Source organism: Herpailurus yagouaroundi, unplaced genomic scaffold (assembly GCF_014898765.1).
Source record: "Herpailurus yagouaroundi ecotype Mexico unplaced genomic scaffold, PumYag 184, whole genome shotgun sequence".
NCBI classification, from domain to species: Eukaryota; Metazoa; Chordata; class Mammalia; order Carnivora; family Felidae; genus Herpailurus; species Herpailurus yagouaroundi.
The window spans coordinates 24,597,546-24,622,783 of NW_024412415.1; the positions used below are offsets into that span (position 1 = coordinate 24,597,546).

The 25,238-nt window shown below is 44.5% G+C and overlaps 1 protein-coding gene and 1 non-coding gene across 2 annotated transcripts in view; one reads left to right on the forward strand and one right to left on the reverse strand.

Moving 5' to 3' along the window:
- MYO1E (myosin IE) overlaps window positions 1–25,238 on the reverse strand; it is a 218,401-nt gene that overhangs the window by 18,017 nt on the left and 175,146 nt on the right. The window contains exons 20-26 of the mRNA XM_040492839.1: window positions 24,800–24,914; window positions 24,424–24,593; window positions 24,195–24,340; window positions 9,972–10,118; window positions 8,923–9,080; window positions 6,187–6,279; window positions 3,219–3,420 (exon numbers count right to left, since the gene is read on the reverse strand). Coding sequence (XP_040348773.1) covers window positions 3,219–3,420; window positions 6,187–6,279; window positions 8,923–9,080; window positions 9,972–10,118; window positions 24,195–24,340; window positions 24,424–24,593; window positions 24,800–24,914 — 1,031 coding nt within the window. The remainder of the gene's footprint in view (window positions 1–3,218; window positions 3,421–6,186; window positions 6,280–8,922; window positions 9,081–9,971; window positions 10,119–24,194; window positions 24,341–24,423; window positions 24,594–24,799; window positions 24,915–25,238) is intronic.
- On the forward strand, window positions 17,983–18,089 carry LOC121042175 (U6 spliceosomal RNA). Its single transcript, XR_005796020.1, has one exon. It is a non-coding gene; the product is annotated as a U6 spliceosomal RNA (small nuclear RNA).

The following is a 25,238-nucleotide window of genomic DNA, read 5'->3' on the forward strand; positions in this document are numbered from 1 at the left end:
CCTGTTCTCTTTCTGGATTCTCAGGAAAGACCTTGAACCTGATGCAGACATTTCAAAAGGTATGCTAAGAGACTGCAGGGTAACGATTCCCTCTACATCTTTTCTAGTTTCCCTGGACAATAACAATGAGGACAACAGTAAGAATAGCTGCCATGTCCCAAACGTGGCGAGCCAAGGGTAAAGGATCCAGTTGGGATGGTAATTAATTTAGCAAAGGCTTCATGCTCTCTCCAAAAAAACCTGGCTGAACCTAAAATAAACTGACAAAGACTTTCCTGAATTAACTCGAGGTGCTAATTATACCATTTGATTTTATCCACATTACATGATCCAAAAGAAATGATTGCTTATGCTAAATACATCTATAAAGAAAAGTGCGTTGGGGGTGGGAGAGGGAAAGGAAAGATAAGCCCAGGAGTACGAAAGCCCGAGGAGCAAAAGACCGCGGAAACCTTGCCTTTATAGATTGGCACCTTCAAGGTCACTGTTTGGAACTGTGACGTTTTACAGGAATTTTTGTGTTTATGGAAAGGCTTAAGTTTGGGATCCCAAAGTCTGCTGTTTGCTTCAACAACCTGCTGTGAAATGAAGGCAACTCATGTTTTCTTGGCCAAGAGGAGCTATTAAATGCAGGTGACCCCGAGGCTCCTGAAATGTCTAAGGCATGCCGAAGGTCACTGGCCACATTAGAAATGATTTTAATTTTCACTTGATGTGTTTCAGAAAATAAATATGAAGAAAAAGTTCAGATCTTTGACCAGAGTAGGATTTTCTAAGGAATGTTTGCACTACAGCAGATTTAAGTGTACAAGGAGGAGGGTAGAAGGGATTCTTGCAGCTCCTGGACTCAGTGTGCCTACTAAGAGTACAGACAACAGAAGGTCAGGAAAATCTTACTGCCTGGTAGCCAGCTGTGAAGGTGCCCTCTCTGTCCAGCCTCATAGCCATCGCCACGCCACATTATGTACGCCTGATCTTTAGACCTAGAGGTGGCAAAGGGTGCGCTAAGACTTAAATAGGGAGCCACGCAGCTGAGGGCTGGAAGGGAGCAGCCTCAGTTAAGACACTATGTTCCTAAATTGCCTGCCTTTGGCTGACAGATGCTGGCAGTTGGCTGGTGTGCAAGTCTGTAACTTGCAAAGCAGGGCTGGAAAGATGGTTTTGCTTGCCAAGGCCAATGCAAGTAGGAAGCTAACAGACAGAGCTAAGAGATCTGATGCATTTTGGTTGATTGATTGATTTTAATTCTCGGCCTACTTTGGGACACGAACCTCAACCCGGGCCCAGGAAGAATTGTTTGATTATTTTCATTAGGTCCATCCATCTGAATAGTGTAGGTCTGGGTTATGGAGTAAAAATCTTAATTCTGCCTCAACAGCACCCTCTCCATTCACTTGTACACAGAATCTTTCCTGGCTTTATCAGTTAGAGAACAGATGCCTTTAGAGGAGTGCTTTTCAAAATGTGGTCCCTGGATCAGTAGCAGCAGCAACAGCAGCTGAGAACTTGATAGAAATGTAAATTCTTGGGCACCGCCCTGGACCTACTGATTCAGACTCTGAAAGTGGGCCAGTGAGTTCTCCAGGTGATTCTGTGCACATTAAAGTTGGAGAACTACTGCTTTTGATCAAGCCAATCAGGCAGGCCATGATCGTTGGAACTGGTGGGAGGCAGCGACTTACACAAAAGTGGGGGGTAGGTGCGGAGAGAGATCCAGGGTAGAGTGGCATCATCTCTACTGACAACCATCTGTACCAAACTAAGGTGTTTTCCTATCTGGAGCCCAAATGAGGTGAGACTTGCCAGGGGAAGAGGAACCCCAGGAGAACGTGGTTAAGCTTGTAAAAGCTTTGTGGTCTTTAGAAGGGAGCTGACAAGGCAGGAAAAACATCTTGTAATGGGAAATGGAGGTGAATGGCAGGAGCTGTTGTCTCTCTCCCAGCACTGCTCTATTGCATCCACGAGTCTCCCAACCACATCTGAAACTCCATCATGGTGGAGCCACGGAGAGAATGGAAGATGCAGGCAGGCATGAGGAAGAGGAAGAGTGGGCTGGAGCAGGCCCACTCTTGGGTTCAGTGGAGAAAACCATTCTACCATGGAGAATCATGCAGAGTTGGAGGACTCCTTCAAAGTCACTAGTTCAGCCTCGGTGAGATAATGGTTCTATCATCATCATCACCACCACCACCACCATCATTGTCATCAAGCCCCCGCAGACCGAGTGGCTCCTACATGCCCAGTATCATGCTGGGTATTTAATGTATATTATTTCTAGTACTCCCAACAACGTGCACGCATGGTGGCCATTACATCAGTGTATAGATGAGGAGAAAAAGCTCAGGGAGGGTAAGCAGCAGGTCCAATATTAGCTAGGTAATAGGGACTGAAATAAGACCCTCATCCTTATCTGGTACCTGACAACCTCACTCTACAGTACATCTGCTTGCTTATTTCCATCCACCCCGTGCCTGAATACTTCTGGGGGCAAGGTACTCCTTACATCCTAGGGCAGTTCATCTTTGGGGTTCTAGAATGCCCCTTTATTTACTGATGCCAAAAGCTACCTCCTGGCAGAGATCACTTACACATCTTTGAGTGGGCCTGTTTTATGCCTGGTGACTCCACAGGACGTGTCCAACCGCCTTTCCACACTAATAACTCTTTGAATATCAATACAGAGTTCTAGAAGTCTTTACTTCCTCCAGCTAAAAACCCGGCGTTTCTTTTTGTCACTCTTCATTTTCAGTTCTAGAAAGGCTACGAGGCTCTCATTTTAAAGCCCTAAAGATATGTATTCATAAAAGCATCTATACCTCGTACAATGCTGGGATGTTATTCTTAGTGTTCCTAATGGCTCTTCGAGCTGTAGTGTTTATGTAGCAGCAGGCACAGACACAAATCAAAACCCCATCATTCCTCAGCCATGCCAGAGAGCAAGATAGGTCACAGAGTAATTGAATCTCAGGGCTGAAGGGGACTCTCTTCTGATGATCATGATAAACCGTCTCCAGAGAATGAGTTGTGTGCTGTCAACCTGGCTGGTACTTTTACAAATGCCAACCATGAGCCTCATGGCCTTGGGTCCTGGATTATACCACGCAGGTGGAAAACAACTTTAGAACCATGTATAGACAGCCCAAAGAAATCCCCGGACCTTGCTCTGATGGATGGAGATACAGGTCACCAACTTCATCTATAGGGGGTGGGACCCTTACCCGGCAGCACCCTGATCTGGGACCTTAAGGAAATCCAAGCTCTCCGGCGTCTGTGACACTCGGTCTGAGCCGGTGGACTGCTGCCGTGGCAAGGGTGGACGGGCCATGGAGGTGTACAGACTTTTCTGATTTAACCTCTGGTTTCCAGGAGCGTGGGGATGTGGCACAAATTGGTTTTTGATGACTCCGTTCTGATGGTAACCTAGGGAGAGAAAAACGGGAGAAAACAAAGCTTACATCTTCCGATCTGCTTAAAGGCTCTCCATCGATTAGCCAAGAGCAAGTCACTTAGCTTCGCCAGGCCTCAGTTTTCCCATCTGAAAATACAGAGGACATGACTGCAAATATGTTGTGAGGGACAGAGCTGATACACTGTAAGCTGCCTAGCAAGTGCCTGGAACATAGCAGACACTCACACATGCTTGTTGAATTGGGTAGCAGAATCACCAGATGTTCATTCAGGCTTTCAAAGCCCACATGCAAGGAAAGGTAAGCTTGCAATGAGTTGGCAGGCACATTCTTAGATCTAAGAAAAATTATGAGGCTATGATTCAAGAGGGCTGGCAGGCAGCTGTTTAAACAGTTGGACGTCCATTTTCAAGGGGTCAGTCTTGGGTGTCCTCTGCAGGAGTCCCCTGTGGGAGGTAGAGGGAGCACTCTACACAGGCAGGAAAATGTGGCCACTCGTTGGATCAATCCACATAGGGCAAACTCTCGTAGCCCAACAACTGTTCCTAGTCAAGATCACATTATCTGTTAAGTAATGGAATATGGTGATGGGCTCCAAACCACAGGCCTTGGCCAAAAGGGGCATTATCTTTCCATTGTATGTGTGATCTCTTCTTCTCCCTTACCTCTTCTCCCACTGACAGATCTGGGCAAGAATGAAGAACAAGACTTCCCCAGGCCCATTTTGGTAAACCTCCTATAAAACCTCTTCCAACTGAATTAAGAAAAAAACTCTTTGGTACAGGTGGGATGACCGTCAGTTTATAAGAGAGACCAGCAGGTCAGATTGGGCTCTGCCTAGGTTAGCTCTGTTGACCTTGAACAAGATATATGACCTTTCAGTGTGTCAGTTTCTTCATTAAAGAAACAAGGAGCTTGGTGGTTGCCAAGGAGAGGGGCAAACCAGAGCAGGACGTGCTGTAGGGCTATGAAATCAAAAGGGGGGGGGGGTGTCACAGATGGGCTGCTCCATGCTGCGCGTGACCCATTCACCCCCGATAAGTTCAGAAATTAAGAATAAGCACCTAGAAGCGTTCACAGCAGCTTCATAGACCTATTTCATGTCTTTTGAATCCAGTAAGAAATTCTGGCTTCTATTTTGAATGCTTTTAAAATTCCATTCTTCTACTCATTTTTATTATATGTTACAATAAAAGCATGGTTTGTGATAGGCTGAGAAAGAAAGAAGGAAAGAAATTAAGGGGCACCCGGGTGGCTCAGTTGGTTAGGCATCCAACTTCAGCTTGGGTCATGAAATCGCAGTTCGTGGGTTCAAGCACCGTGTCGGGCCCCACACTGGCAGTGCAGAGCCTGCTTGGGATTCTCTCTCTCTCTCTGCCCCTCCCCTGCTCACCTTTCTTTCTCTCCATATAAATAAAAACAAAACAAAACAAAACAAGAAATTAAGAAAAGAAAGAAAAAAAAAAAACCCAACCTTGTTCCTTCACCACAGATAGTGTGAGAAAGGCTGATAAAAGGGATTCAGGTCCAACTGCCTCATTTTATTGACGAAAACGGTCACGTAGAGGGGTTGGGAGCCGAGCTCAAGGTCGGGTATTTGGTCTGAGGCAACTTTGGCCAACCTAAGCTGAGGCAAATGAACTTTCCAGGTGGTCTGGCCAGGATTCTGCACAGGGGCGGGACGGGGCTGGGGGGGGGGGGGCGGGGAGGGCGGCGCCAGCATGTAAGTAGTAACACAATACTATAGTGGTTCTCTTAGGTTCCTTTATGCTTGGATTTTCTTTAAGGGTAAAGGCAGAGGGGAGGAAAGAGAGCTGGGTAGAAAGCATGGGGACTCCCAAAGAGATCTGAATTAGTTTTTTCCTGCTAGGCACGGGTGTCCATATTTTAGCATATAGCTTCGAGATTGCAGAGCAGATGAAAGAAATGCTTTTCCCTGCTTACTTCAGACACTGCTATTTCCTTGTCTGGGATGATTTAAGTGTGGTCCTAAGGTGACTGTTTCAGACCCAGACTCCTGAACTTACCAACACCCAATATTCTGGGGACAGCTCTTTATTAACTGAATTTTGTGAGTGAGGGAAAAACATCTTGTGCATTTTGAGAGTGCTCTTAAAACACTAAATGGATTTTTCCAGGCAAAGAGTCTTGCATTGACTCAGGTTTGGATTTTATTGACCTGCGTGCTATATTTTTATCATAAAACATGAGAAATATGAAACTTAAGGTTTAAAAAAATTTTTTTGTATCAATTTTGCAATTCTTTTAGATATTTCTTTGTTTTTTGGAATAAAGAGTCTATCTGACTGAAAATAAAAATTTTCCACTTATTCATGAAGCTCTTAACTAGTTGCAAAATATCATCATGATACTTGGCGGGAACAGAGTGCTGGTGGAGGGGTTATCGCCAGCGAACTCCTAGCCCCACAAAGGCCACATCCTCCCAACTGAAAAGCTGACAACATCCTGGTTGCCATGGGCAAGGAACTCCTTTTTCTTTTACTGATGTAAGAAGTCTTCCCTTTGGGGGTAATATTGCTAGGTAATGAAATCCAGATTGTTAACTCAGCTTCAGTTCAGTCTCACGAGCTCATGCTTTTCCTGCATTTTGGGGTCACAAGCAGGGCCATTATGCTGACGGTAGTGCATCTGGCACTGCAATGGCTCATGGCTGGGTAATATGTGCGCATTTATCTGCTAATGGGTTTCTTCCCAGATGCATTTTACAAATGATGGGTCCAGGTTAGTGGTCCTGGTGTCGGGCACACGCTGGATTTACCTGGAGGGGGAGGGGCGGCTCTCATGGGGTAGTTGGCATTGTGCGTCCCACCGGAATAACCTTTGTTTTGAATTGTGTTCCTTCTGGTAGGACCTGAAACAAACAAACCAGACAAAGTCAAAATCAGTACCACTGGTTGGTTTTATGGCTTCTGATGGTTTCTTGCTTATGGAAAACTTTCGAGAAGTGTGGAATCCAGGTTCCAGCCAGATATGCAAGGAGCCTGCATAGAGAAGGGACAGTTGAGGGAAGTACTGTCTTAGTAGCTATGGGACAGGAGGGGCCGGAAGACATGTCGATGGACCCATGGTGTTGAAATGTTAGAGACAATGGCTTTACAGTCTTACAAAAGCGTTTCTATTTCTGTGGGCTTTCAAAAGAGATGGGTGGGACATTTTAACGTTTGCACTCGTGGTCTGAACACAGCATGGAATGAACCCGTGAGTGCTGCCCGTCACGGTCACTGGCAAGAAGCACATCTCAGCGCTCACTGTACATCAGCGTAGGGTCAAGAGCCTTCCGATGAAAACAGAGACCACAGAGGGTAGAAGACTTGTACTTCTGACACGGACGTGAGGAGTTAGAAAATCAACTGGTGGTCCATGGAACCCCACTGTGGGTCAGAACTGGGCCTGGGGCGGCAGGAACACTGCCGGGCAGAGGAGATGGCACCTCTGCAGAGACATGTATTACAAAGGAAACCAATAGATAGGTCTCCAGTAGGACATGAAGGAAGGCAGGATCAAACCAGAAGAGGGGTGCAGAGGGAATTTCTTGCAAAGAGAAGGGCTGAGGAACTGAGAAGGATGGGAGGTGAGAAGGCACGAATAACACAAAACGAAGGAGGTCCTGAGGTCTGGGACAAGGGGAAGCGGCCTGGTGAGGGTTTCCCTCTCAGTACCTAGATTCCTTCCCTCCTGATTAGGGGATGTTCCACTTCGGGGCCTACTGAACACTCTTCACAACCCGCTGGTTATCTGTTGCTCTTCTTTGCCAGGCTCTGAGCCCAAAGGACTGCTTCACCTGGGCCAAGAGGCCTCTGCATTCCAGTTGGGTTTGGCCAGGAGGAGGTATTGGCAGGAGACCAGAGTGGGGAGACACAGAATCTTTTTTTTTTTTAATTTTTTAAATGTTTATTTATTTTTGAGAGAGAGAGAGAGACAGAGCTTGAGCAGGGGAGGGGCAGAGAGAGAGAGGGAGACACAGAATCCGAAGCAGGCTCCAGGCTCCGAGCTGCCAGCACAGAGTCCGATGCGGGGCTGGAACCCACGGACCGTGAGATCATGGCCTGAGCCGAAGTCGGTCATCCAACCGACTGAGCCACCCAGGCGCCAAGCAGACACAGAATCTTAAGCAGGCTCCAGGCTCCAAGCTATCAGCACAGAGCCTGACGCAGGGCTTAAACCCATGAATCACGAAATCATGACCTGAGCCAAAGTCAGACACTTAACTGACTAAGCCACCCAGGCATCCCAAGAATCCGTGTATTTAAAAGCATCTTCAAAAACTGCTGTCTGGGGGCGCCTGGGTGGCTTAACTGGTTAAGCTTCCAACTCTTGGTTTCAGCTCAGGTCATGCTCTTATGGTTCGTGAGATTAAGCCCCATGTTGGGCCCTGCGCTCAAAGTGTGGAGCCTGCTTGGGATTCTCTCTCTTCCTCTCTCTCTGCCCCTCGTGTGCTCTCCCTCCCTCTCTCTCAAAATAAATAAACAAACTTAAAAAAAAAACAGAGAGAGAAAAATTAAAACAAAACCCCAAAGAACTGCTGTCTGTTTTCTGTAAGTACCAACTGATACAGACACACCAACATATTCTGCGTGGCTATTTGTCTGTATTGTATTAGTGACCTACAGCACATGCCAGCGTGTACCTTTGTAGACAGATTTCACAAAGGCCTCCTTTATACCTGGGATCCATTTGTTGTACGCCTGGAGAAAATCCTATAAAGATATCTACAGTAGATGAAAGCATAGCATACATGATTACTCTATGCTGTACATTACAAACATTGGTAATAAATAGAAAAAGAATCAAAGGTTGGTGAAGGAGTTAGTGCAGTGCGGTGGCAGGAGGGGTTTTCCAGGTAAGCGCTGGTTCTATGGTGGAAGGAGGAGCCATTAGCTCTGATGCACAGTAATACAGTGAAACCCGGCTAAGGGCTGGTAAAACGTGGTCAATTTCTTCTAACTGCCAGAAAAGGTAACGTTTGTACTGTTGACAAGATCTGACTGGAATGGGCTGGACATGTGAAGCTAACAAGCTGATTTATTTTATTTAAAAATTTTTTTTAAATGTTTATTTATTTTTGAGAGAGCAGGAGTGACGGAGGAGCAGAGAGAGAGGGAGACACAGAATCTGAGGCAGGCTGCAGGCTCTGAGCTGTCAGCACAGAGCCCGACGTGGGACTCGAACTCACAGACCATGAGACCATGACCTTGAGCTGAAGTCGGACGCTCAACCGACTAAGCCACCCAGGCTCCCCTGATTTATTTTAAACACAGTATTTGTAATGCCAGGATTGCTATATCTAAGTGCGAAATTATCCAGAAAGGTTTAACCTGCTCATTTGCCTCGATGTTGGTTTGGTTGGAAATGCTTCGATGTCAACTAAACCCCAGCCCCAGGAAGCAGTAAATGTACTGGTTCTCTGCCTCGCAGAGCCCCGTGAGCATCTCGTGGGAAGCAAGTCTGGCCCCGAGCAGGGTGAGGGAGGGCCACGGGCACCGTGCACACTTACGGGAGTTCTTGGGCAGGCCTGGTCCGATGCTGACCTGCAGCACTTTGTTACTGGGCTTGAGGATGGCCAGGTCACCGAAGCCTTGGTGGAACTGCACTTGCCGGGAGCCCCCTGCACTCCAGGGACCCCAGTTTTCCTTTTTCAACTTGAGTTCAAGCCTGTGACGAGGATATTTGTTAGTAACACGTGAGAAAATGGTGCTCGCAGACCCCAGCATGGAGTTTTCTGCTGCTGGGCAAGAGTGCTGTAAAACTAGGCAAACCCAGGTCATCTGAGCCAGCCCGGGGCCCTCGAACGTGGACAACGTACATGGGTGTGGGACAGCGGCGTGCTAAGCCCCGACCAGAGGCAGAAGTATCTGGGGCCCAGCAAGCATCTGTGAGAAACCAGTTGGTGAGGGAGGTACCCCATTATAGGTACCAATGTCACTCCATCAGGTGAACTCAGGTGGGTCTGCCAAGTGGACGAAAGGGAAGGGACACTCTCCAGGCCACACTATTGTGGGGCGTCACTGTGCCTCTCTGATTTCCCTCGGTCTGTTTGTGGAGAACTGAGAGATGCCAGACACAAGATAGCCCATGTCTCCCCGGCACGGAAGGTGGTTATTACTTAATTAAATTTCATTCAACACTAGCAACCAAAACCCAAATAGATGGGAAATTCATCCACAACTCTAAAATGCCCAGCCAGTTTTTATTTTTCATACTGCCTATGGGCTTACATAACACAATTCCATATTCTGCTTTTTTTTTAACTTACATTTTCTCATGTCATAAGGCAGAAAAATCCTAATTTTCAGTAGCTGTCCATATTACTTCACAAAAATGCAAAAGTGATCTTTCAAGGTCTGTAACATCCATCAGGACTGTCTTCTATAGGCCCTAGGACTCTCTGGGAGAAATGGAGGCACACAGGGCTGGGCTTTTCTGAAGCCACTGAAGCTGGTCAGACCCCCTGCTCCACCCCACAAGCCTCCTCTCTTCTCAGTCTTGACTGCAGCAGGGAGATCAATTTTTACTCACAACTTTGGGCCCCAGATCCCCACTTACGTATTGCTAAATTTCAGAGGTAGTTGCTTCTGGGTTTTTTCCTCATAACGCTTTGCTAAGAGGCTTAAGAATTCAGTTTTGAAGACAGACTCAAGCAGACTGTCATACTCTTGCTCATGAAGAATGAAAATGTCATCCTGCATGGTACTGCAAAGAGAATGGAAAGACTTACTGAAAGTTGCACGTCTGTTTATTCCCTTAAAAAAATTCTGTAAGATAGCATTAGGTTTCTACAGTCTTTCTGTAAGTGATAAGCTTCAAAACAAAACACAACAGCTACAAATTACATAACAAAATTGCTGCAATCTGCTTTCGAAGGAAGCTTATAACCCACCAAACGTATCATCAAAATAAATCTCCCACATGATTTTCAAAATCCGGAATTTAAGGACAATTTAGTCTGTATTAAAAAAGAAAAAACCACTTTCAAATTCAACTTCTACGTTCTTAGGATCATAAAAATCCCAACTGTTATGAATAGAATGTGGCTGAAAGTGAACAATTCCACATAAGTGCCAAGTTAGTAGAATTTACAATATGGTTGTAGCTATTGTAATAAATCCTAACTTGAAGAATTGTAGCTCAGTTACCAAAAGGGAGGCCAACACCCTGGGCTTTGTAAGCACTTATTACGGGTCTTTGGGTATTGGGTGCTCTGCTTAAACTGTGTGCCAAGAGCTGCTGAAGGCACAAACACACGAAACACAGATACACAAGACAGGTGGACCAACAGCAAGCAAGAACAAGCATCAACTTCAAGCTAATGAATTTCGTGGGACAGGGAGAGAACACACCTCTGTGGAAACTGCGTGTTTGTATAGGGTAGGGCTGTGGGCAAACTCAGGCCAGGAGGGAGAAAACATGAGATGCTGCAGGAAGACTGGAAGAGGCTGAGGCAAACCCAGTTCTGGGGAAAATGCTTACTGGTAGAGAGGATTGATTAGACTCAGTTCCATCTCCAAACCCAGCTAGACTTCATGGAAATTACAACCCACATATAATTAAGACCTTTTATACTCCAGTTGTTAGAGGTATAGCTCAGTTGAAGGAGGCCACCAACCCCACAGGTTCCATAATGTACACACTTACAAAGACCTCCACTGGACCACCGTTAAACTATCTAAGACACCCCTCTAAAGAATGACATTTCATCAGGGATAGTGTTTTTCCAGGTATTAAAAACAAAGCAAACCTGTTTCAATGAAGTGACCACAATAACATTTTAATCTCTTCAAGTGCAGGAAATGCCAACAACATGTTTTTTGTTTTTTGTTTTTTTTTTTTAGTAACCAGAGCTGAGCTGTATCACACAGGGGCCTGCTCTCGGGACCCTAGGTACCGCTGCACCAATAGATTACAAACCCAGACGGGAAGGTGAGTATGGAGAAAGAACTAGGGCATAGAGAAGCTTTGAGATTAAGCATTCTTCTTCCATGTAGACTCTGATCCATTTAAACTGCAACCCCCACGGTATCTCTGGGCAGTCCCATGAATATGATGAGGTCGGGGTAGACCAGAGGCAGTCTGAGCCTTCTGACTTCTTCGGGCAGTCAGAGCCTTGGTGGCTTGTCAGGAACCTTCTCTCTTTGGGCACAGAAGGAAGCTAACGACCTGGACCTGATTAAATCAGTAGCTTTAGCCATAGCCTCTTCCAGAAACCTCAGCCCCTTAGTCTTCCTACATGAAAGGAGCTTGGTAATGTATAGGAGAGGAGAGATCTAAGGTAGGCCCGCCACCCACCTATAATTTAAAGGCACAGGATGGCAGCATGCACAAACCACAGGGGAGAGATGAGTAAACTAGAAGCAACAAGACAACAGCACACTGAGAGGGAGCTTGGCCCTTCAAAGCCTGTTTAATGAGGATGAGTATGCCGAAGAGTTCTTCTTGGATGTGAAGTCAGAATACTTTACGGGCATTTTTGAACACATAATGGCCATTTAGGTGGAACACTTGCTCATTATTACTACCTCAAGCCTTTGTTTTCAAACTTTCCTACATCACAACTAGTTTCTTTTATACTCTTGTTATAGTTGGGATATAGGTTTTTCTGTCGTGATGAAGACTGTGGCAACTGGCGGTTTAAACAAGATTGCATTTTTGTCTCTTGCTCGTCAAAAGCATTTGCAAAAGCAATTCAGGACCAACAGGACCATTCTACAGTGCCTGGGGGCTAGGCATTTACTCTTTCCTTTTACAGGTAGGACCGGGAAGTTGTACAAGTCACTTCTGCTCACACCCCATGGGCCAGCACTACGTCACATGGTTACACCTAGCTGCAAGGAAGCCTGGGAAATGCAGTCTGAGGGGAGGCTGTCAGCCATTCCTATGTAAAGGAGAAAATAGGTATTGCAGGGCAGCTCACAATCTCTACTATTTCTAAATCTCTACTTTTCTAAATGAGGAAATGGAATCTTTTCGTAAAGTCTGAGAATGTACCAGAGACGGTCTAGCTACAAAGCTACTATCATCTTCCTGTCTCTAGGCAGATGAAAAGTCTGGAATTGTCATGATCAATTCAATTATGGCAATGCAGAACTCCACACAAAGACACTTATGTAAACATCATTTGGAATTAATGAAAAAAAAAAACCCCAAGCATCCTAGCATCCTAGCCCAGGGGTAAGAAGACTGTTGCGTGAGGAAGGGAGTGGATGCAATAGGCAAAGAGTAAAACGAGAAGCCCCACTTTTCGGTGTGTGGGGTGAGAAACAAAACTCTGCTTGATGCAGAGCACTCTTGGGCATGTCTGGATGCGTCTGTTTGCCTGGCTGTACTTTTCGGCGGGACAGTGCTTATTCAACTGGGCTAAATGAGCCCAACGCAAGTAACCTTGAGTAGTTTAATGTGCTTAGGAGTTTCATTACCATAAAGAAAAAAGCAAGCAGGCCAAAACTTCAGGGCCAATTATCAGCAGGAGTCTGGAAATGAGAACAAGTGTTTGGACACTTTGACTTTAGCCCTCAAATGCAGAAACCCCTCCCTCGGGTGACCCAGGCATGGGAGTCAGTGAAACCATCCTCAGGCCAGAGTTTTAAGTTCATTCGCCTCTCCTCAGCCCACGCTCCAGGGGCTAAAAACAAAGCTTTTACATTTATTTTTTCTAAAAATTCAGACTTATCTTTGGACCTCACCCCTGTCTTATTCATATGCTCAAGCTGCAATTCCTTACAGATGTTTGATGTAGTCCCCTGTGCTGAAAGATCCTTTACTAGTCCCTGCTTTGGCTCTCTATTTGCTTTTTATCTCATCTTTGTGGCTTATTGTTATATTGCTGACAATACTAGAAAATCTTGTTTCACTCCCTTAACCAGTATCTCTTCCACAAAAAAATGTTTGTTACAAAACACTGAGTAAAGACTTAAAGGAGGTTCCCCCGCCCTTATGCTGAAAAGGCTATTTCCTAGGCCAGCCCTGCCTTTATTTAAACCCTTATATGTACTCCTTTTAGCAAACTGGAAAGTACAGAGGTAATTAAAGAAGAAAAAAAACCTGGGTGCCTCGGTGGCTCAGTCGGTTAAGTGTCTGGCTCAGGTCATGCTCTCATGGCTCATGAGTTCAAGCCCTGCATCAGGCTCTCTGCTGTCAGCACACAACCTGCTTGGGAGTCTCTATCTCCTCTCTCTTTGCCTCTCCTTTGCTTGCTTGCACACATGCTCTCCGTCTCTCTCTTTCAAAAACAAATAAACGTGAAGAAGGAGAAGAAAATAAACCTTCTCCAGAATTCCACCATACAGAGAAACCAGTGACACCAGCTTTGGGGCAACCGGATTTCCCTGCAGTGCAGACACAGGCTGTGTCAAACCTAAACAAGGGTCTCCTAGCAAAGCTTCACAGACCCCCAGTGAGAAGGCTCATCGTGTCTTTTGTATCCCAGGAGTATCCTGTGTAACATCTCCTAACACTTATAACCTGTATGGCAGGTTATATGGAAGGCCTACTCAGGTATTTGCTTCCATTCCAGAATGACAGGGAGCTCCTTGAGGCAGTGACTATGTTCGCATTCACCTCCAAATTCCAGAGCTGAACACAAGGTAGGGGTTCAGTTCAAAAATGCTGACAACGTCCAGGTTCCCAAATCCCAAAGGTTACATCAAGTCAAGATTTCAGTAATGTTTTGGGTCAGCTGTGCAGCGGTAAAGTAGGCTGTTCTTATTGCCAGGTTTAGCCAATTAGGCAATGCAACATTCTAGGCAAGAATGTTGCAACAAGAGAAACTGGAGCATCTCCCTAAAGCCCTCTTTCAGGTTGATCTTCCCATCACATAGTCATTTTGGAAAATCTACTGAACCAGACAGGGAGCCACGTAGTTTTCAGTCTTGGGCCTCTGGTGATCAGCTATTAAAATGACAAGGACTATTAGAAGCCTCATCAGAGGAGGGGCCAAGATGGCGGAACAGCATGAAGGTTTTTTTTGCGTCTCCCATGGCTGAAATGTAGCCAGATTAACACTAACCCATCCTGCACACCTAGAAAACTGATTTGAGGATTAACACAACAATCTGCACAACCTGAACCACAGAACTCAGCAGGTACGCGGCGTGAAGAGGTGAACTGGGGGAGAGAGAAGCTGCGGAGGTCAGGGAGTTGTTTTTGCTTGTGGAGAGAGGACGGAGATGGGGAGAGCGTATGGGAAAAGCACCCCCCACCACCACCAAAAGTAGCTGCAGACAAAGTGGAAAAGCGGAAACAGCCACAGGGACTGAACAAAAAAGGAAGAAAGGAGAAAGGAGAGGGTTTAAATTCCATTAAGACTCTATAAACAGGGGGAGCACAGAGTCTGCAACTCCGCAGCTCAATACCTAGTGGTGCTCTGGTGGGAAGGGCGAATCCCCAGTAGCAGAGTGGGGTCCAAGAGGTTCTCGGGCCACATGGGGAGAAGCAGTTCCCCTGCTGAGAGGACACCTGGTAGAGGCTGTGCGGCATCCCCACAGGCAAAGGTCCCAGCAGACTCCGGAGAACAACCACATTTACTAGTGCTGGAATAAGGACATTGAGGGTGAAGCCCGGAGCCAGATGTGTGTTGTGATTTTCCATAAACCTTGAAACTCTGCTGCTGGTACAAGATCGCATGAACTTTTTGTTCATGGTTACATGGACATGCCACAGTCTCTGGGCACCATCAGCAGTGCGGTCTCATGAACATTCCTGGGGGCGAGCTGGCACCTGGCCATTGCTTGGTGAGACCCTCCTCCAGAAGGTGTGAGCGGGCCAAAGGTGAAGTCCCTCAGAAGTGAGGGGCTGGGAAAAAGCCCTATTTGAGATAAAACTCAGGAGACAGATGCCGCCTGGCAGCTTGGTGACAGACGGTGTAGAAGTGGGGAGTGGATGGAAGCCAGAGAAAAAGCAAGGGTGCTCGATTGCCAGACCACAGAGTTCAAATACTAGAGACTGGGTAGCAGGGTGATGCCATTTTCACCCCTCCTGCATATGCACATACATGCCTACGAGTGCCATCCACAGCAATCCACCCCAGTAAGCTAAGCAGTGCCATCTATGGAGGACATAGCTGTTACACTAAGCCCTGCCCAACTGGGCCAACAGCACTCTTGACAAACACAAGTCTCTCTGCCTGCTTAGTTTACGGACTATAAAGTGCTTCATAGCTTGACTTCTATGAGAAACCAGATGTAATTTCAATCATACTCCATTCTGTTCGCTGGTCCTTTTATTCAATATTTTTTTCTTTTCTTATTCTTGAATACAGAAAGAGAAAAAAAATCTACTTTTATTTTCCATTTTTATTAAAAAGACTTCAATTTTTTCTACTAGTTTTTTTTACTCTTTTATAAATTCTTAAAATTCTATTTTACTTTCATCATTTCATTCTATTCTGTTTTATTGTATTCATTTTTTCAAATTTTCAAAGGTTTTCCTTTTTTTTCTTTTCTTATCTTTCCCTTTTTTCTCTAATCTATCAAGCTTCTTTCAACAACCAGACCAAAACATACCTAGGATCTAGCATCCTTTATTTGATTTCTTTGTGTTGTTTTTAATTTTTAATTTTAATTTTTCTTACTTTATTAATTCCTTTTCTTCCTCAAAAATGACAAAACGAAGGAATTCACCCCAAAAGAAAGAACAGAAAGAAATGACAGCCGAGGACTTAATCACAGATACAAACAAGATGTCTGAATCAGAATTTAGAATCATGATAATAAGAATACTAGCTGGGGTTGAAAATACATCAGAATCCCTTTATGTGGAGATAAAAGAAGTAAAAAAGCTAGGGAGGATGAAATAAAAAATGCTATAACTGAGCTGCTATCTCGAATGGATGCCACGGCAGCAAGAATGGATGAGGCAGAGCAAACTTATGGAGAATACTGAAGCAGAAAAAAAGAGGGAAACTAAGGCAAAAGAGCACAAAATAAAAATTAGAGAACTCAGTGACTCATTAAAAAGGAATAACATAAGAATGATAGGGGTCCCAGAAGATGAAGAGAGAAAAAAAGGGGTAGAAAATTTATGTGAACGAATCATAGCAGAAATCATTCCTAACCTGAGGAAAGACACAGACATTGAAATCCAGGAAGCACAGAGGACTGCCATTACATTTAACAAAAACCGATCAGCAACAAGGCGTAACATAGTCAAATTCACAAAATACTTAGGCAAGGAAAGAATCATGAAAGCAGCAAGGGAAAAAAAGTCCTTAACCTACAAGGGAAGACAGATCAGGTTTGCAGCAGACCTATCCACAGAAACTTGGCAGACCAGAAGGGAGTGGCAGGATATATTCAATGTGCTGAATCGGAAAAATATGCAGCCAAGAATTCTTCATCCAGTAAGGCTGTCATTCAAAATAGAAGAGATAAAAAGTTTCCCAGACAAACAAAAATTAAAGTAGTTCGTGACCACTAAACCAGCCCTGCAAGAAATTTTAAGGGGGACTCTCTGAAGGGAGAAGAGATGAAACAACAAAAACAAAAACAGAAACAAAAAGACCAAAAGCAACAAAGAACCAGAGAACACTACCAGAAATTCCAACTCTCCAATTTATTAGCAACATAATGGCAATAAATTCCTATCTTTCAGTACTCACTCTAAATGTCAATGGACTCAACGCTCCATTCAAAAGACATAGGATAACAGAAGGGATAAGAAAACAAGATCCATCTATATGCTGTTTACAAGAGACCCATTTTAGACCTAAAGACACCCTCAGATTGAAAATAAGGGGATGGAGAACCATCTATCATGCTAATGGTCAACAAAAGAGAGCTGGAGTAGCAATATTTATATCAGATGATCTAGATTTTAAAATGGACTTAGGGGTGCCTGGGTGGCTTAGTCAGTTGGGCATCCAACTTCAGCTCAGGTCATGATCTCACAGTTCGTGGGTTCGAGCCCCACTTCAGGCTCCGTGCTAACAGCCCAGAGCATGGGGCCTGCTTCATATTTTGTGTCTCCCTCTCTTTCTGCCCCTCCCTTGCTCTCTATCTCTCAAAAATAAATAAATGTTAAAAAAAAATTTTGTTTTAAATAAAGACTATAACAAGAGATGAAGAAGGGCATTATATCATAATTAAGGGGTCTATCCATGAAGAAGACCTAACGATTGTAAACATTTATGCTCCAAATGTTGAGGAACCCAAATATATAAATCAATTAATCACAAACAAAAAGAAATTCATTGATAATAATACCATAATAGTAGGGAACTTCAACATCCCACTTACAACAACAGGCAGATCATCTAAACAGAAAATCAACATGGAAGCAATGGCTTTGAGTGACACATTGGACAGGATGGACTTAACAGATATATTCAGAACATTTTATCCTAAAGCAGAATACACATTCTTCTTCAGTGCCCATGGAACATTCTCCAGAACAGATCACATAGTGGGACACATATCAGCCCTCAGCAAGTACAAAAAGACTGAGATCATACTGTGCATATTTTCAGGCCACAACGCTATGAAACTCGCAATCAACCACAAGAGAAAATTTGGAAAGATAACAAATACTTGGGGACTAAAGAACATCCTACTAAAGAATGCATGGGGTGCTCACTTCAGCAGCACATATACTAAAATTGGAATGATACAGAGAAGATTAGCATGGCCCCTGCACAACGATGACACACAAATTCATGAAGTGTCCCATATTAAAAAAAAAAAAAAGAATGGGCCAACCAAGAAATTAAAGAGAAAATTAAAAAGTACATGAGGGCAATGAAAATGATTAATACCACAGCCCAAAACTTCTGGCATGCAGCAGAGGCAGTCATAAAGGTATATAGCAATGTAGGCCTTCCTAAAGAAGGAAGAAAGGCCTCAGATACACAACCTAACCTCACACCTCAAAGAGCTGGAAAAAGAACATCAAATAAAACCCCAAACCAGCAGAAGACAGGATAACAACGATTAGAGCAGAAATCAATGTGATCGAAACAAAAACAAAAACAGACAAATAAAACAGCAGAACAGATCAATGAAACCAGCTGGTTCTTTGAAAGAATTAACAAAATTGATAAACCCCTAGCCAGTTTGATCAAAAACAAAAAAGAAAGGACCCAAATAAATAAAATCAAGAATGAAAGAGGAGAGATCACAACCAACACTGCCAAAATACAAACAATAAGAGAATATTATGAGCAATTATGCGCCAATAAAATGGGCAATCTGGAAGAAATGGACACATTCCTAGAAAAATATAAACTACCAAAAGCGAAACAGGAAGAAATAGAAAATGTGAACAGACCCATAACCAGTAAAGAAATCAAAACTCTCCCCCAAAAAACAAGAGTCTAGGGCTGGATGGCTTTCCAGGGGAATTCTAACCAAACATTTAAAGAAGAGTTCACACCTATTCTCTTGAAGCTGTTCCAAAAAATAGAAATGGAAGGCAAACTTAAAAACTCTTTCTTTGAAGCCAGCATTACCTTGATTCCCAAACCAGACAAAGACTACACTAAAAAGGAGAACTATAGATCAATTTCCCTGATGAACATGGATACAAAAATCTTCCACAAGATACTAGCCAACCAGATCCACGAATAATTCTTCTTCCACAAAGAATTATTCACCACAACCAAGTGGGATTTATAGCTGGGATCCAGGGCTGGTTCAATATCCACAAAACAATCAATTTGATGCATCACATCAATAAAACAAAGGACAAGAACCACATGATCCTCTCAATAGATGCAGAGAAAGCATTTGACAAAGTACAGCACCCTTTCTTGATAAAAACTCTCAAGAAAGTAGGGATAGAAGGATCACACCTCAAGATCATAAAAGCCATATATGAAAGACCCACTGCTAATATCATCCTTAATGGGGAAAACCTGAGAGCTTTTCCCCCTAAGGTCAGGAACACGACAGGCATGTCCACTCTCGCCACTGTTATTCAACATAGTATTGGAAGTCTTAGCCTCTGCAGTCAAACAACACAAAGGAATAAAGGGCATCCAGATCGGCCAGGAGGAGGTCAAACTTTCACTCTTTGCAGATGACATGATACTCTATATGGAAAACCCAAAAGATTCCACCAAAAAAACTGCTAGAACTGATCCATGAATTCAGCAAAGTGGCAGGATATAAAACCAATGCACAGGATCGGTTGTATTCCTATGCACCAATAATGAAGCAACAGAAAGAGAAATCAAGGAATTGATCCCATTTACAATTGCACCAAAAACTATAAAATACCTAGGAATAAACATAACCAAAGAGGTGAAAAACCTATACACTGAATACTATAGAAAACTTATGAGAGAAATTGAAGAAGACACACAGACAAAAAATGGACAAATATTCCATGCTCCTGGATAGGAAGAACAAATATTGTTAAAATTAATACTACCCAAAGCAATCTACATAGTCAATGCAGTACCTATCAAAATAACACCAGCATTCTTCACAGAGCTAGAACAAACAATCCTAAAATTTGTATGGAACCAGAAAAGACCTCGAATAGCCAAAGCAATCTTGAAAAAGAAAACAAAAGCAGGAGGCATCATAATCCCAGACTTCAAGCTATACTACAAAGCTGTAATCATCGAGACAGTACGGTACTGGCACAAGAACAGACACTCAGATCAATGGAACAGAATAGAGAACCCAGAAATGGACTCACAAGCGTATGGCCAACCAATCTTTGACAAAGCAGGAAAGAATATCCAATGGAATAAAGACAGTCTCTTCAGCAAGTGGTGCTGGAACACTGGACAGCGACATGCAGAAAAATGAACCTGCACCAGTTTCTTACCATACACAAAAATAAACTCAAAATGGATGAAAGACCTAAACGTAAGACAGGAAGCCATCAAACTCCTCGAGGAGAAAGCAGGCAAAAACCTCTTTGACCTTGGCTGCAGCAACTTCTTACTCAACACATCTCTGGAGGCAAGGGAAACAAAAGCAAAAATGAACTATGGGACCTCATCAAAATAAAAAGCTTCTGCACAGCGAAGGAAACAATCAGCAAAACTAAATGGCAACCGACAGAGTGGGAGAAGATATTTGCAAACGACATATCAGATAAAGGGTTAGTATCCAAAATCTATAGAGAACTTACAAAACTCAACACCCAAAAAACAAATAATCCAGTGACAAAATGGACAAAAGACACGAACAGATATTTCTCCAAGAAGACATCCAGATGGTGAACAGACACATGAAAAAATGCTCAACATCACTCACCATCAGGGAAATACAAATCAAAACCACAGTGAGATACCACCTCACACCTGTCAGGATGGCTAACAGTAACAACTCAGGCAACAACAGATGTTGGTGAGGATGCGGAGAAAGAGGATCTCTTTTGCACTGCTGATGGGAATGCAAACTGGTGTAGCCTCTCTGGAAAACAGTATGAAGGTTCCTCGAAAAATTAAAAATAGAACTACCCTACAACCCAGCAATTGCACTAGGAGGTATTTATACAAGGGATATAGGTATGTTGTTTCAAAGGGGCACATGCACCCCAATGTTTACAGCAGCACTACTGACAACAAAGTATGGAAAGAGTCCAAATGTCCATCGACAGAGGAATGGCTAAGGAAGATGTGGTATGTATATACGATCGAGTATTACTTGACAATGACAAATAATGAAATCTTGCCATTTGCAACTACATGGATGTAACTAGAGAGTATTATGCTAAGCGAAATTAGTCAGAGAAAAGATAATCATACAACTTCACTCACATGAGGACTTTAAGATACAAAACAGATAAACCTAAAGGAAGGGAAGCAAAAATAATATAAAAACAGGGAGGGGGACAAAACATAAAAGACTTAAATATAGAGAACAAACAGAGGGTTGCTGGGTGGGTTGTGGGAGGGGGGATAGTCTAAATGGGCAAGGGGCATTAAGGAATCTACTCCTGAATCACTGTTGCACCATATGCTAACTAACTTAAATATAAATTAAACAATAAATAAATTAAAAAAAAAAAAAAAACCTTCTCAGACAGAGCCCCAATTATGAGATTTGATGGTACCAATCTCATTACCTACAATGGGAAAGCAAAGAACACAGGCTCTTACACCTGAGCTATTGGGACTGGCCTATATGTTTTTCTTTAGCTTAAATTTTCTTTCCTAGTCTTTAAAAATTTTTTTTAATGTTTATTTATTTTTGAGAGAGAGAGAGACAGAGCATGAATGGGGGAGGGTCAGAGAGGGAGACACAGAATCCAAAGAAGGCTCCAGGCTCTGAGCTGTCAGCACAGAGCACGATGAGGGGCTTGAACCCATGAGCCATAAGATCATGACTTGAGCCAAAGTCAGACGCTTAACTGACTGAGCCACCCAGGCACCCCTAAAATTTTCTTTTAAGATTTTATTTTTAAGTAGCCTCTACATCCAACATGGGGCTTGAACTCATGACCCAGAGATCAGGAGTCCCATGCTCTACCAATTGAGCCTGCCAGGAGTCCCAGACAAAGCCTCTTTAGACCAAAATAACCACAATACCGAGATCACACCTAAGGAGATGAACACTAAATCCTTCATATCAAATATTTGGTCATGGTCTCATTTCCCAAACTGTTGCATAGCTGTTTTTGCATGGTTGGTTGGTTTGCTTGGGAGCTACGAGCCCATTTTGCTTTCCCGGTGGTTATAAGAGTTAGAGGTGGTCCAGAAGACCAAGTTTATGGGCACGGTGATGGTCTTAAATAGAAGAAACCATGGGGCAGTCACTGCAGCCAGAGTCAAGCACTAAGCCTCACAGTGTTCAGCACACATACACACAATACAACCTTTTCCCTGAAGTGCAAGACAACTGTTAAAATCCTTCTCTATACCAGTGTTGAAATATTTTGAGAGCACACACACACACGCACATCTGGTGGTCTGGTACCACAATCCATTTCTACCCTGGTTTTGATTCTGCACATACCATCACCCATGTGGTGGCATTCCTCACTCAGATTACTGGCCTAACCCGGTAGTTGAAGGAAATGAGGGAACAGTATGAATCTTGGTGAGGGTGAGGCTCAGTGACTGCAACATGCACAGATCACAAGTTACAATGACTCAGACTCTTTTCTCTCCCCGGAGCCAGAACAACTTTTGGGCTAAGCACCTCATTTCATTACATCCTCTAACAAGGAAGGGCCATAAGGGAGCACATGTCCAGACCATGAGGAAGCAGCAGCAGAAGTTGGTTTTAGCATGAGACACTGCAGCCCCAGAGGCTGTGAGACAAGACAAGACAGAAGGAAAACATTTGAGTGGGGATATCCCACACCTTGATAAACCTCAAGGCCTAGACAAGAAGGATGGGGTCAAAGTGCCTTATATAAATGGAGACATATGATTATTTATGATCAAGCACCGCCTGAATGGTCTGAAGGCTGAAGACACAGGCCTGGCAATAACAACAGGAAGAAGAATAATCACTCTCAGAGTAATGAGCACATGTGCCCAGAGCTATGATTCCCTGGCATTCAGCCACTGCCCCTGTCAAGAGAAAACGGCAGGTTTAGGCGAACCCTGCTTAGCCCAGGGGTGGCTTTTCCCCATGCAAGGAAAAAAAGAAGCTTCCTGTTGGGTTCCTTGGAACCACAAGGGCAGCCTCAGCGCCCAGCTCGCCAGGAAGTGTGGCCGGCAGGCTGCCCAGCTCAGGCTGTGGCCCAGCTGGTGAGGTGAATGCTCAGGAAGATCTTCTGGAAACCGGACAGTGCCTGGAACTCTTGCTTGAAATCCACGGCACTGAGACCCACCTGAGGTGGGGTTTGCCAGAAAGGCTGCTGATGGACTCCTCTGCTTACAAGTTTCCCCCACATCCTGAGCTGCGATGTTTTAAACCCTTGACCTCACAGCACCACCTGGCCCTTTATCAGGAAAACTGGGAACAGAGAGAATCAGAAACCACCGTGACACAGGCAAGAATGGACACAACTTGAAATCTGTTTTGGATTATCACACTGGAGCCAGGATTTCCAGCCTGGTAGATAGGATGCCTGAGCACACAAAACCCCGGCTTTTTCCTGAGAGCAGCCGTTTGGTCCTTCGTGTGGAGTAAGAGTTTAGAGGTATCCCAATTCCAGGAAGACACGTTCACAGACCACCAGGACATCACGACTGTCAATGCAATGGCAGCCCGTAGCCTTGCCCCCACAGAAGCAGCGGTCTCCTCAGAAGGGCCCAGGGATGCCACTCAAGGGGGAAGCCACTGAGCTCAAATGGCCCTTTCTCCCTCTTGTCTTAGCTTTCTGTGACTGGGAGGATTTCCTCTCATCAGAGGGAACTTGGGGAATTCTGACCAGGGCAGGATTTAAAACAAGTCTCCTTACACGTACAAGCCCCTCTGCCAAAAGAAAGCCGGGGCCTCTGCCTGTGAACTTGGGAGTTGAAGGGGGCATTGAGCAATGACTCCAGGCTGCCCGGGCCTTTGCTGGTGAAATGGGTCAGGTCTTCGAGGCGGGTGAGGTGGGCTTCAGGATGGGACTCTGGTCCTTTGGCCCCACTTCAGTAAAAGCATTTATACTCTGTTTTGGATACCAGGTCTTACATTTTGTGGGAAGAAAGGATCTGGGTTCCCCTTGACTAGTGGAGCTGACCAGAAGGCCACTTCTTGGAATCTCATTCCTGAGACCAATGAAGGTCGGGTCTTCTCAGGGAAGAAGAGGAAACTCAGTTCTCTTCACCAGGATTTTGACAACGGGGGCGCCCGGCCAGGCCTTTCTCCCGGCTGTTTGGAACGGCGGAGAGGCAAAGATGAGGAGGACCAGGCAGCCTCGCCTCACACCCTCGCCGCTCACCTGAGGGACACGGACAAGATTCTCTCCATCTCAATTCTCCGCTTCAGCACTTCCTTCACCAGGCCTTTGTCCGGGCCCTGTTTCACTTTCTCTCGTCCGATTAAGTATAAGCACTTGGGAGTAAGAAGCAAGTCTCGCTTTACACCCTGTAAGGAGAGGTGCTTTAAGAAGGTGGGCGGACATGTCAAAACGGCCACTTTCCCCACAATGGGCAGCGGTCAGTGTGTACCTTGAACCTTCTGTCATACTTGGTCACTGTGTCTGCAAAGTCGATCTTCTCCCTCCTGCCCACAAACTGCTGGAGCTCCGGGTGTTCCTCCATCCCGATGTAATCCCCGATGAAGTTCCTGTTAATACTGTTTCTCCTTCTCTCCTTCTTGTTCAACAGGAGGTCTGAGGCTGCAGTTCCCCAAAGGCCAGAGAAGAGGGAAGGGCCAGGGCCCCAGAAAGAGGAGGAATATCGTGTGGAAATACACAGAGAAACTCAAAATGAATGCAAGATTTTAACATGTGACATTATAGGCAAAGGAAAGCGAACTTGTAACTTTGAGCTCAAAATCATTCTGGAGCTTTGTTAAATGTATGAAACAAAATGACCAGAATACCTTCTTCTCTCATTTGGACGTATTTCTTCCGGGCCACAAATTTCCTCCATGATTTCTGTATCACTCGAGCATATCCATCATACTTTCTCTCTCTCATTTCTTCTAGAAGAAATAGCTGTGAATGTACAGAAGGAAGATGTGAGCCAATTCATAAGACCTCAGCATCACTTTTTGGGGGGGGGGGACACCCAGTTTAGTCAAGGACATAACATGGGGAGCAGTTTCTCTGACTCATGAACAAAAGTGAAAAAATGATGACTAGGGCATATTGTTTGTAATTACAATAATGTCTTTAAATTTTTTTTGAGTTTATTTATTTTGAGGGGGTGGAGGGGCAGAGAGGGAGAGAGAGAGAGAAAGAGAGGGAGGGAGAGAGAGAGGGAGGGAGGGAGGGAGAGAGAGGGAGGGAGAGGGAGAGAGAGAGGGAGAGAGAGAGAGA